The 13,632-nt window shown below is 36.5% G+C and overlaps 1 protein-coding gene across 6 annotated transcripts; it reads right to left on the bottom strand.

Annotated features, from left to right (window-relative positions):
- Window positions 1-1,089: 1,089 nt before the first annotated feature.
- Window positions 1,090-7,002, bottom strand: LOC107802229 (uncharacterized). Of its 6 annotated transcripts, XR_001651793.2 has the most exons (8): window positions 6,807-6,977; window positions 5,593-5,761; window positions 5,355-5,490; window positions 4,269-4,361; window positions 4,095-4,196; window positions 3,645-4,003; window positions 2,562-2,651; window positions 1,090-1,348 (listed from the first exon to the last, which is right to left on the bottom strand). XR_001651793.2 is itself a non-coding variant. In XM_016625686.2 (7 exons), exons 2-7 carry the CDS (start codon window positions 5,721-5,723, stop codon window positions 1,334-1,336), a joined length of 555 nt encoding a protein of 184 aa, XP_016481172.1. In that variant the 5' UTR covers window positions 5,724-5,761; window positions 6,807-7,001; the 3' UTR covers window positions 1,090-1,333. The 6 variants fall into 6 exon arrangements, 5 of the variants coding, with proteins under 5 accessions (XP_016481172.1, XP_016481173.1, XP_016481171.1 ...); XM_016625686.2 differs by lacking the exon at window positions 3,645-4,003 and having other exon boundaries at window positions 5,355-5,478; window positions 6,807-7,001; XM_016625687.2 differs by lacking the exon at window positions 3,645-4,003 and having other exon boundaries at window positions 5,355-5,475; window positions 6,807-7,000.
- Window positions 7,003-13,632: the final 6,630 nt, after the last annotated feature.

Below are 13,632 nucleotides of genomic sequence, written 5' to 3'. Positions count from 1 at the left end.
CAATAATTTCCAACTCCGTTCGAAAAGTTGATGAAAATTGCCCTCGGACCCACATAACCGGATTCCAAAAATTTTCAAAGATAAACATTACCCATAACCCAACGAACTCAAATATATAATTTACTTTCAATTCTATGCCCAAATTCGTGGTCAAAATCCAAAAATACCAATTTCTCATTTTTTCTTCAAAATCCCAAATTTCTACAAATTTTCATGTCTAAATCCATATATAAACCTTGTATTGAACTCACAACTAGTGAAAATCACTTACCTCTTGATGATGATGATGGAACCCCTCTCCAAAAGCTCTCAAAAATCGCCTAAGTTCAAGTGGGAAATGTGTCACGATCCGACCGGTCATTTTGAGCTTTTGCCCTTCGCTCGCCAGTTCTCGGGCTTAACTAGCCCAGTGTGATGTATATTGACTTACGTAAATCGTCGGTTTTGGTTTTCGGGGTAATCAGAATGAAATTGGAAGAACAGTGCTCAGTTAAAATTTGAAAGATTTGACCAAGTTCTGACTTGTTGGTATATGATCTCAGATCGGAAATTTTATGATTTGATTAGCTCCGTTAGGTGATTTGGGACTTAAGAGCATGATCGGAATGTGTTTTGGAGGTCCGTACTACAAGAAAGTATGAAATTTGCAACAAATTTTTTTGTTGCCATATATTGAATATTGTTGCAAAAAGTACTTTTGGCAACAACAAAAAAGTTGTTGCATGTCGTTGCAATAAATGCTGATGGGAAAAGTTTTCGCAACAACAAAAGCCATTGTTGCAAAATGTTGTCTTAACGCAACAAAGAATGTTGTTGCCATTAATTATATTTTGGTCACACAATTTTGGTTTATGAAAATATTTAGCAACAACAATTATTGTTGCGATAAATTATTATTTTTTTGCAACAATATTGCTTGTGGCAAAAAAAATTGGCAGGAGGGTAGTTAGTATTCTGTTATAAAGGCTTTTAGCAACAAATATTGTTGTGGCCACAAATCACTTTTTTTTCAATAATATTACATTTTCTATTGTACAACTAGCAACGCTAAATATGTAGTTGCTACATACACAATCCACAGTTTCTATCTTTTAAAACATCACATATATATATAAATTGATATATGATATATATTTACAAAAGGCAATACAACTGAAGCACTAAGTATTTACATACCTTCAAAAAATAAGTACCACTAAAACATATGTTTTTACTTACAAAAAAGAACAAGAACATCTCCAGAGTCATAATTTCTATTCTAATAACAACCCTAAAAGCAAATTTTCTTCTAGTAACTTGTGCATTGATGAACCATATTGCCAGCTATGTTGGTTTACTCATGCTCATCCTACAAAAAAAGATAAATTATAATTATATTTTTTTTAATAAATAAAGACTATAAAGTACACAAGTACAGACCAAAAGAGAGAATTTGGGCATCAAAAGAGAGAATATGGCCGTGACTAGATTACATTAGAGCAAAATTAAGCATGATGGAAAAGATTATAGTTGCATATGAATTTTATATTCTGCTACTTGTAAGTAGTAATCAGATCACACGTTTATGATAGTTATTATAATTAATTGATCTTTTGACTCTAAAGAAAAAAATGACTTAAATTTTAAGATAAAAGAAGACTTTTGAGAACACTAAACTCCTTTTGACCATAAGATTTTCATATACAACAATTTCTTATGGTATTGATGCTGCCAAAAGGTGTAATAATAACAGTAAACAGGAACTCATCAAAAAAATGATAGTGAACAATCTCAAAAAAGTTACAATTAAGAACTATAAAGCCAAGAAGATGTAAGGGAGAGTAAGAATGTTACAAGAAGATGACAAAATATGGATAGTTCTTAGAGAAACAGGATTCGAGCCACCCCTTTGACTCGGACCAATTTGATTAGACATGCTCCAGAGGTAATATTACAAGACTCTCCACATAACTAAGCACATCGTTTATACAGTTAAAACCAATGTGGATGAGATGAATGTATGGTCGAAATACTTAAACCCAACTCATTTCCTATTCCCTTATCAATTATTCTTAGCATAATTAGTTCAGAATTATAAATTTATTCCTTCTTTTTGCACTGTGGAACCAATTGCTGCACCTAGTAGTCTAATCATGTGGCCTACTAACTTCTGAAGCATTCATCATTACCAACATTTGTTTTATTTCTTGTTTTAGATAACATATTTGTGGCATGTTAGCTTCAGGGGCATTCATCAATACCAGTAATTTCATTTACTTTCTTGATTTAGAAAATTAAACAATTATGCAGGTTGAAAGAAACAATAAGCAAGGGGGATTTATGACAACCAAGTTCGCGTTGTCTTGTAGTAAAACTGCCCAGAATAAGTTTGATACAAAGCCAAAGGTGACTTTCACAAAGCCAACAACTAATTTATTTGTGATACCTGAAGGAAAAATTCATGTTACGAATGGTGGTGGCGGCGGCAACAGCATACTAGATAGGATTATAATGCAAACATGACAGTGAACATTATCAACCAAGGAATTTACTTTTACAAGAGTTAGACGAAGTTTTCTTACCGTGATGTCATCCATAAGTCTTGAGCAACTTGCCTCATCTGAACCACTTAAATTAGAAATAATGTTGAGAAATGCAGCAGAAACTCCATTCTGTCAAACATAGTAAAACTAGATAACTAAATTGGCGTACAAATAAATGGAAAGTAATGATATAGGAACGAGGAAGAAACAGAGATAATGCGACAAGAGTAATTTATAGATTCGGTTGTTTTAATATCTTCTTTTCCGTAATCGAAGTGTTTTTTTCTCGGTCTCTTTGTTTAATTTTGCATTTACTGCTGGTGAACCTCAACTAAGAGCTGGTTTTTTTGCCACTCCGGTTTAATTTTGCAGCTGTATTAACTTACTTCCTGGCATACATAAGCCACTCAGCTCGGCCGGCTGCAATAGGATATATCAAGAATAACTGCATCATGGCTAAATCCCATAACTAATTTATTCTATAAAAAGTGCTTTTCTTCCAGCAGTCCATTCCCTAATCAAACTGCTTTTGGTGTTACTTGTCACAAAAAAGGCAAACAATAATGTTTTCAGATTCTTAAAAGTTGATTATTTCAATCAAATCAAAGACATTGTAAGGCTTTGTCTATCTTGATCTGCTTGAACTTAAGCAACCAAGAGTTGGTTTTCTTGCTACTCAGATTTCATTTTTGCAGGCGTAATAACTTTCTGCCTGGCAATATATAAGCCATTCAGCTCGGCCAATCTTGTTAAGAAATATAGTACCTTTTTTATTTCTTGAGTTCCCTTTACAGAGAAGTGTATTTGTCGTTCTTTTTGCGCTTTTCTCATTCAAATAGACTGTCTTAATCACTTCAAGGCCGCAACTTTTTTACTCCAGGCTCTTGGAGAGATGCTAAAGTTGCTGTTTTGAGCAGTCTACTCTTAGCACCTACAGTGGTCCCAAATCCCACTCTCTCTTGGTTCACACTCTTGCTGATTCAAGGTCTAATACTGAGTTTTTATCTCTAATGAATTTTAAATCTGTGTGACGAGACTAACACATAAAGTGATGCTATCATTTTTACTGTTGTGTACTTTGAACAAAATATTCTTAGGATCAAAAGCAAGTAACTGAAATACCTCATTACTTAGAATATGGGATGCTATTGCCATCATGCTCTGTTTCATTAGTTTTTGGTCTCGCACCATGGCTTCTCGATTTTTTCGCTCCTCCTCAAGCTGAATATTTACTTCTTTTAACTGGCTTTCTACACTTGCTCTTTTACGACGTTCTTCTTCTGCCTTTTTTTGTTGTGCTTGCAGTTTCTCTTGAATTCCATTCATGGATCTCCTACTTGTTGACTTAACTCCCAATCCTTGACCACAACAATAACTTGACATTTCTCCAACAACTTTCACAAATGCATCATTAATGCTTCCAAATCAATATCCTCTTCAATTTCTTGAATTTGTTCAACAACATATTCTTTCACCTTATCCTACAATTTTTTTTATACAGGCTTTAACTTTCAATATTTATTTCTACAGACTCGCATTTTCTAGGAATAAGTATAAGAGTTTCGCACGTACATTTAATTCAGCAGAGGCATCATTAATCCAATGTCCGTTCTTCATGTGAGTCAATTCCCAAAGTTTCTGCAAGTTTGGCTCTTTTCCGGTGCTTGTATTTCTCTACCAAAACAAATCAAATTATGATATTAAATAAAAATAACTAAAATTTATCAAAATAACGACATATGTTACCTGTTCAAAAGATACTGCCTGGAAGGATTTTCTGCCGCAAATATGATTAATTTCTTGTTTTGCCTTATTGGTTCTATTTGGCTCACTCATTCTCTGCATTGAATTTGAATCTGTAAATATATTGAAGCAGTATAGAACAACAACACTAAAGGCAGCAAAGCAACTATTATGGATCATTCTAAAATAGATTCTCCATCATAATTCTCCTTTTCAGTATACTGAAGCAAAACTGGTTTCATTTTATCTATCGTGGTTTTAGATAAAAGACAGATAAAGTCAACAGATACTAAAACTACCAGACTTAAGTTTCCAGAGAACACAAATAAAAAACTCTCAACCTCTTAATAAGATTAAGTACAGAGGAACAATCCCATATTTATCAATAAGTTTGTACAAAACTCCAAAGAAAGAGTTGCTAATCTAACTCATTTCTCGACCTACTCAACTAAAGGTGGCTCTACAAGTTGCAAATATTGATGATTTGTCCGCCATGAAAATATAATGCACTACAAACAGCAGTGTCATTTGTCAACTCAGAAACTCGATCAAGAAACAATGGGAAGAGGAAAAGCATCATGAAAATTATTATCCGTACAAAATTCGATTCGAATCTAACAATTACAATTTAGTTATAACTCAGAAGAAATCAAATAAAGCTATGTGTAGAGAGCAAATTAAAAAGGTGAGAAATGCTTTTCTGTAATTAACAGTGATGCAGCAGATATGCTATGCATCTTATCCAAAATAAGAAAATAAATTATGCTATGTTTAGGAATCCAAAATAAAGTATACACATCTCTCTCTTACTCTATAGACTAGATCTGTCTTTCTTGAATAGTAGTCTGCTCTTATTTCTTTTTCATTTTTCTGATAACTTGTTTTGAAAGGAGGGTTGGGATTAATAATATCATAAGTTGATATGATACTACAGTTACAATAGTAGTCTAGGTTCTATGCAGAGGAATTAGAGAGAACAACCATACAAATGTGTAAACTGTAAATATTTGTGCTCATCGAAGAGAGAGAACAGAACCACATAGTATTCTCGAATTAGTACAAAAATAACTACACCTCAATATTAGTTACCTTAAAAGTATCAGAATCAAAATATTCAACCAAGAACTTCCATTCAGCTTCATTAACATCGGTTGGCATGTTCTGCAAGCGTTCCTCCTTTGTAGCATATTTCTTGAAATGATCATAGAGCCTACTACGACGATATCTATACAAATTATTAGCTGTTTTAAGGATAGTGTCCCGATTGTGTTTTGTGTCTGGAAGTTGAAAGGTGTCCTGAATTCAAGACACACTTAAGTGAACTTACTTAAAATAGAATTTCGATTGCCTGCCAATCTCACCAGTAGGGTTTGGGGAGGGTAGAGTGTACCTAGACCTTACCCCTACCCCAGAGGGGGTAGAGAGGCTATTTCTGGGAGACCCTCGGCTCAGAGACATTAGATTTGAATCCCAAAACGTCTCTGTTTCAACTGATCCTGTATTATCAAAAGCGAAAAGCGCAGAAAAGCTCTAAGGTTTATTGGGGCTTTAAGCGCAAAGCACAAATAAAGCGGGGCTTTAATAAAGAAAGGCGCAAATGGAGAAACACTACAAATATGCATGTGTTGTTCTAACTAATATCTACAAGCATGATTGCAAAATATATGGACAAAGAAACTGAAGAAAATTTACGATAAAGTAAAATATTAATTGTTTAGTGTCGCTTCTTTAGCATTGCGCCCATTGGCAAGGAAAATTATGCCTTAGAGCCTTGCTGACAATACTGAAGTACCCACTAAGCGAGGCGAAACACTCAACTTGTTTTGAGCCTCGCTTTAGGGCTTAAGCGCGCCTTTGATAACACTGAAATAGGCCCTTTTACAACAGCTTTACTTCGCCAACTAGTAGAATAGATTGCGATTACGTACTTTCGTAAAGCTTATATTTCTATATTCATCATATTATAAAATAAAGAGAGGATGGACGAAGGGAACCAATTAGCACAAGAAATCCATTATGTGTATTACTGGTAAAGGTTTTTCTGAAGAAGATAGGGCATGGGTAAATTTCTCCAGTAGCTTTAACCGTAAGTTTTTCGATATTCTATCTCTAATTCTGTATCATGAAACTATGTCTGCTCATATTCCACAAGCCTATGTTTGTGTGCTATTGACTTTGAGGAGTTTAATGAATTAGATTCATCACAAAGTATACGATAAATTCCTATCTCATTCGCATCAATATGATAAAATTGACTTCTACGATGCAGAATATGAATAACAAAAAAGACAATCATAAATATTGGTATGATAGGAGAAGATGAATTGAAAAAAAGGAACAACAAACTAGACAATAATAAAAGAAAAACCTATGCCAAGTTTATTTCTATAGCATTAGGAATTAGAGGAGAAATCTGGCATAGAAAATTTTAAGATACCCATACCCATTAAGTACTTCAATGATAAAAGACAATCACAAACATTGGTATTTCCATAATTTAGTGAAGCAATCGGGTAAAACAATTAAAGATTGAATTCTTACCGGTTCTTCTTCGGTTAGCCGCAACATGAAGCAACAAAGAGGACACAACAGGAGGAGAGGAGCTCTTTCAAGTAAAACTGATAACAAAAACCCTAGCTAGAATGTTTATTAGTGAGTGGGCTAAAAAATCGGGAAAACTAATTAAAAGGGAAAGGTTTGCCGCTCGATTTTGGCGAAAAATCGAAATTTTTAGGCCACAGCTAATGTATGTCAAAATAATGTTTATTGCCAACAAAAAAACTTTATTGTTGCCAATTATGTTTATAATTTCACTTTATTATGTTAAAAGTTTTATTTTTTGCAACAACGAAACTTAGTTGTTACCATTTATTAAAATTTGGCAACAATACTGTAGTTGTTGCTAGAACGTTGTTGTCATTTTTAAAATTTTAATGTTTATTATCTAGACCATAGAATATGGCAACAACATTAACATATTTGGCAACAATTTTATCGAGTTGTTGCCATTTATCCATTTTAGCCAACAATATTTCAGTTGTTGCTAAATCGTTGTTGCAAATTCTCTACTTTCTTGTATTGGTGGAAGGTTAGACTTGAATTGGCGAAATTGGAATTTTGACGATTTCCGGTTGATAGGTAAGATTTTGATATAGTGGTCGGAATGGAATTCCGGGAGTTGCAGTAGGTCCGTTGTGTCATTTGGGATATGTGTGCAAAATATTAGGTCATTCGGACGTGGTTTGGAAGGCTTTTTGATCAAAAGCGGAATTTAGAAGATTATGGAACCTTAGGCTTGATTTCGATGTGATTTGATGGATTCGATATTGTTTGAGGTGTTTCGAAGATTGGTACAAGTTTGGGTAGTGGTATATCATGTGGTTATGCTCTTGGTTGAGGCCCCGGGGGCCTCGAGGTGATTTCAGATTGGTGACGGAAGAATTGGAATTTAGTTTTTGCAGTTGAAGCATTTTGGTTTCTATCATAACCGCACTTGTGGTTGGAAGGCCGTAAGTGCGATGGCCCCAGAAGCGGAAGGAAGCCGCAGATGTAGCCAAGGAGAAGATCATCAGGGACCGCAGAAGCGGTGAAAGGGACGCACCTGCAGTTGCGCAGGTGCGAGATTCTAAACGCAAATGGAAATTGGCAATTAAGTGAAAATCGTAGATGCGGTGGATTTGGCGCAGAAGTGACAAAAGGACCGCAGGTGCGAGAATGCTTGGGTCAAAAAGTATAAAAAGTTCCCCTTCGCGATTTTAAGTGGGTTTTCACCATATATCATTCGGGAGAAGGCTTTGGAGAGCTAATTAAAGAGAGAACCAAAGGATAATCTCGTGGAGGTAAGATTTTTGCCTTCATAACTCGTTTATATGGGATTAAAGGCCTAATTAGTGGTGAAATTTTGAGAAAAATCAGTGCAAAATGGGTAATTAGGGCTTGAGATTAAGAGATTTTTGGGTGGGGATTTGAGGGGCCATTTGAGGTCCGATTTTGATGTTCTTGATATGTATAGACTCGTGGGAGGATAAAGATTCTATTGATATGATTTTTGTTGAGTTCTGAGGCATGGGCTCGGGGGCTGAGTTTGAGCAATTTCGGGATTGATGTTGTAAATTGATTATTTTCGTATGGGCTTCGTTCCCTTAGTATATTTTGACGTCGTGATTCTGATTTGGTTAGATTCAATGCGAGTTGAGGCCGTTTCGAGGAGCAAAGGCATCACAGGCTAGAGTTTGGACTGGATCGAGGTGAGTAATGATTGTAAATATTGTCCTGAGGGTATGAAACCCCGGATTGCACATCGTGGTGCTATATTGAGGTGACACACATGCTAGATGACGAGCGTGGGGTCGTGCACTGTTGGGGATTGTGACTTAGTTCGTCCCGAATGACTATTTTACCGCGTATTTGACTGAAAACTATTTGCTATCATCATGTTTTGGGCTGAATGGCATACTTGGGCCTCGTGCCAACTATTTGAACCCTTAGGGGATTTTTATTGATATTTCCTCACTGTTTTGACTTTCTACTTGAACTCAGTCATGTTATATTCTACTATATTTTATAACTCAGCCATATTTACTCTGCTTTAACACTTAATGATATTCTAAATGATATTTTGGGCTGAGCACTATGTTTTACTGTTGCCCGAGTGGCTGTGATATTCTAACTGAGTAAGACCGAGGGCCTATGTTGTGAGGAAACACTGATTATAATTATGAGGCCGAGGGCCTGAGATATGTACGCCACGAGGTGGCTTGTTGATATGAGGCTGAGAGCCTAGTGATGATGCCACGAGATGACTTGATATTGCCCTTGGGCCGTAAGGGGCCCCTCCAGGAGTATGCACACTTCCAGTGAGCGCGGGTACCCATTATGATGTGAGATATAGCCCAAGGGGCTGGTATGGTTTCTGAGATATTGCCCGAGGGGTGGATTTGTTTACATTGTACCCGAGGGGCGATCCTTTATGTGTTTATATTTTCCTATTTGCCTGTCATTGACTTGCTTAATTGTTAAAAAGGCATTTTATGAAGTTAAACTGAACTCAGTGGCTTTACACATCTTTACTACTTCACTATTTTTACTGGCTTTTACTGCTTCCTTATAACATATTATGTGCCTTACGTGATTTCATATTTCTCAGTCTTTATTTATGATTATTACTCACTGAGATGGAGTACTCACTTTACTATCTGCACCCCGTGTGCAGATTTAGGCGTTGCTGATCCTGCTTGCGAGGGTTGAGAGCTCCTGGCAGATTTCGAAGTTCACGAGGCAGCTGCTCGGCGTCCGTAGCCCCGTGTTTCTCCCCCTTTATCTCATTTCCTTTCTCTTGTTAGTGATTCTGTAATAGATTTGTAGATGCTTCAGACTTGTAGCATATTGGTAGATGCTCATGACTAGTGACACCCCGATGTCGGGCTGTGTTGGTTATATTTCCGTAAATTGTATTATTTACCGTATTTTTGGGATTTTATTATATTTAGTGACTTAATTTGTACTACTTTAATGCTTAAAAATGAATTGGGAATGTGTCGGCTGGCCTTGTCTTCACGTGAGGCGTCATCATGATCGGGTCAGGGTTTTGGGTCATGACAAATTGAGCTTAGTCTCGGAATAAAAAGCCCTTGGCTCCCGGCATAGATATCGCATTTGTGATGGGGGTTCACAAATGCGACCTTCGCATATGCAAAGAAAGCATCGCAAATGTGACCCCTGACATACCAGGCCTTCATCGCAAATGTGACCCCTGACATACCAGGCCTTCATCGCAAATGTGGTACAGAAATTGCAAATGCAAACTCTTCAGGCTTCGCAAAAGAGATCATTACTTTGCAAATGCAATCCTTTCCCTCAGCAGCCCCGGTTTACAAATGCGATGGTCGCATTTGCGACCAAAACATCGAAATTGCAATCATACTAGAATCTTAACAAAACACTCCGAAGCTACTCCGAAACTCACCCAAGCCCCCGGGATCCAAAGCAAACACCCACACAAGTCTAAGAACGTAACACGAACTTGCTCGAGGCCTTACATCACATCAAACAACGTCAAATTCATGAATCGCACCCCATTCCAAGCTTAATGAACTTTAGAACTTCAAACATCTACATTCGATGCCAAAACCTATCAAATCACGTCCTATTGACCTCAAATTTTGCACACAAGTCACATTCGATATTACGGACCTACTCCAACTTCTGGAATCAAATTCCAACCCTGATATCAAAAGTCTACTCCCCGTCAAACTTCTCAAAACCTTCAAATTTCTAACTTTCACCAAATGACCCCGAAATGACCTACGGACCTCCAAATCCACATCCGAATGCGTTTCTAATACCTGAATTACCATACGGAGCTATTCCCAGTCTCAGAATCCCAAATGGACATCGATAACATTAAAATACACTTCCACCCCAAATTTATGAAATCCTTCCAAATGCCAACTTTCCACAATAGGTGCTGAAACGTTCCGGGGTCATCCAAAACCCAATCCGAACATACGCCCAAATCCAAAATCATTCTATGAACCTGTTAGAACCTTCAACTTCCGATTCCAAGGTTGTTTACTCAAAAATCTAACCTTAGTCAATTCTTCCAACTTAAAGCTTCCGAAATGAGAATTTTCTTTCCAAATCTACTCCGAACTTCCCGAATTTCAAATTCCGACCACGCGTACAAGTCATAATACTTGAAGTGAAGATATTCATAGCCTTAAACCGTCGAACGCAGTGCTAGAGCTCAAAATGACCGGTCGAGTAGTTACACTGAGAGTGTGAGTACGTGAGGCTTCTATTGAAGTGCATCACATAAAGCTTGCACACTGGCATATAGATATAGAGATGTCATATCCCTTATATCATTCACCTTATCATTCAGAGTTGATCTATTTTACTTGTATTGAGTTTTTATCTGATGAACTTGAAACCACGCCTACATTTTTGTAGTGTTATCTCCATATTGAACTATAACTGCTGAGATCGTCACTACTTTCAGTCTGAAGGTTAGATTTATTGCTTATTGAGTTAGTTGTACTCACACTACACCCTGCAACTCATGTGCAGATTCATGTGCTTCCATTCACGGCGGTTGCTGAGTTGCGAAGCCCGGACCTTCGGAGATCATCGAGGTAGTTGCTCAGCGTTTTCAGAACTTGACTCTCCCCCCTTATCTTTCAGTTATTTATTCTGTTTTTACCTTCTAGACAGTGTATCAGACTATGTCATTTCGTAGATTCTCATGTACTCAGCGATATCCCAATTTTTGGGAGGGATTATATATTGAATTATGACTTCTTATTCTGTTTTTAAAAGATTTCCTTTTAATTAACTATTTTTGTATCTTTCAAAGATTTAAAATATTGGAAATGTCTGAGTAGTCAGCTTGCCTAGTACTATGATAGGCGCCATCACGACAAATTGGTTTTGGGTCGTGACAATATAGAACGAGGCTGAAACTTATGAGCAAAAGAATGTGCAAACATAAGGGTAGCACAAATACCTCAATTAAACTGTAATATGGTAGTTTACCATACAATTTTTCATAAGAAGACATAAAATTGAGAACATGAAGAGGAGTGATATTAATTAAATGAACCTCAAAGAGAGAGGAATCCGGCCAAAAAGGAAAATATATTGAAGCTTGAAAGAGAAGGCATCGTATCAGATTATTAACATGTCAATGCTTTTCACGACCATTTTGAGCGGAGGTATATGGACAAGAAAAGTGATGAATAATTCCATGCTTGCTAAAAAAAGAACGAAAATAAGAATTGGTATATTCTCTGCCACTATCGGATTGAAAATATGCAATAGATGAAATGAAAATGTTTGAGACCATTTTATAGAACTCTTTGAATTTATCAAACTCCTCTGGCTTGTTCCACATTAAATAAATCCAAGAGTACTTTGTGTAGTCATCAAGAAATAAACTATAATAACGAAAATAAGAATTTGAACTAAATGGAGCTTGCCACACATCTTAATGAATTAAAACAAAAGGAGAGTTTGCAATATTATGAGAAGAATTAAATTGCAACTTACATTGTTTGCCCAGGTGACAAATACTGCAACCAGAATTTTCAAAAGATGAATACATGGAATAAAATCCCTACGAACTAAAGCTGCAAGAGAACGTTGCCTCGAATGGCCTAAACGTTGGTGCCAAAGAAAGGAAGGCGAGCTAACACTTGAAAGAGCAACATGAGAGGAGCGACTGGAGACTGTGAAAACTGGATAGAGAGAGCCATTATTCTCACAATCGAGTAACACTTGCTTGGTCTTCTTGTCCTTAACAAAAAACCAGAGTCAGTGAACTCAATGAGATAATTTTTATTATTTCTTACATAAACGCTGAACTGATATTATATTCCTTTGTAAAGAGGAAACATATAAAATATTCTTTAATCTAAGAGGATTTGAAGATGTAATAATAGACGAAGAGCCAGTAGATAAAATGGGAAGGAGATTACCATTTCCAATCATCACCCGTGAAGAATCAGTGTAAGCAAGGGAGATGATAATAGAGATTGATTGTTCGTCATATGCGCAGAAGCACCAGAATCAGGATACTATACAGAAGGTTGGACTTCCTCCAAATTCATAGCAGCAAATGATTTTGGTAGTGAATTGGGAACATAAGAATGATTTAAACGGTTCCTATACTCGAGAGCATTGTGATTAAAATAAAAATAGATTTGACATTGTTTAATCGATGTGAAAGGAGGTCGACCAAGAACTCCATCACCTCGAGAGGAAGGACAAAATTTTTGTTGAAAACCAACCCATTGATTTGAGAAATTAGAGTGAGAAGAGTATTGACATTGACCCCTGCCTTTGTTTGATTTACCACGACCACGTCAATTGTATGATACTTTTGAATATGTATTAGTATGAGATAAACTAGAAGAATGGGGTTGAGAAACTGGTTGTGTTGGAGTGGAAGAAACTAAGGCAGTGTAAGAAGTGGAATCGTCATTATTTGTTGCAGTAATATGTTCTTTTTCAGTCAAGTGACAGACTCAATGCTATTAAAGTTGGCAGAGTTCCTGTAGCATTCAATCTAGAGACAAAAGGTCGATAGGAACATGGAAGTCCTTGCATGCTTGGGTTACTAAATCATCATCAGAAACTGGTTTTTCAACTGCTCTAAGTGAACAAGCAAGATAGTGGATTTGTTGACGATAATCCTTCATGGAAAGTGAGCCTTTCTTAAAATTCTGAAATTTTGATTTCAGATGAATTGACGAGGATGAAACCTGATTAATGTAGAGAGAAGCAAGAACATCCCATGCCCCTTTAGAGGTTTCACGAGCATAGTTAAGAAGGTAATCAAGAACTGGAGGTGAAAGAGTGTCATTGATCC

The sequence above is a fragment of the Nicotiana tabacum genome, chromosome 20 (assembly GCF_000715075.1).
Source record: "Nicotiana tabacum cultivar K326 chromosome 20, ASM71507v2, whole genome shotgun sequence".
Lineage (NCBI taxonomy): Eukaryota > Viridiplantae > Streptophyta > Magnoliopsida > Solanales > Solanaceae > Nicotiana > Nicotiana tabacum.
The sequence above is the reverse complement of the archived record's forward strand: the minus strand, read 5'-3'. Positions and strand labels throughout refer to the sequence as shown.

Excerpts from the sequence above, each read along its gene's own strand:
- LOC107802229 (XM_016625685.2), bottom strand. The coding sequence starts at position 5,723 with ATGTCTCTGAGCCGAGGGTCTCCCAGAAATAGCCTCTCTACCCCCTCT. Across the intron at positions 5,491-5,592 it reads CAATCGAAATTCTATTTTAA|ATATCGTCGTAGTAGGCTCT; the intron begins GTAAGTTCACTT and ends TAATTTGTATAG. Across the intron at positions 4,197-4,268 it reads AGGCAGTATCTTTTGAACAG|AGAAATACAAGCACCGGAAA; the intron begins GTAACATATGTC and ends TTGTTTTGGTAG.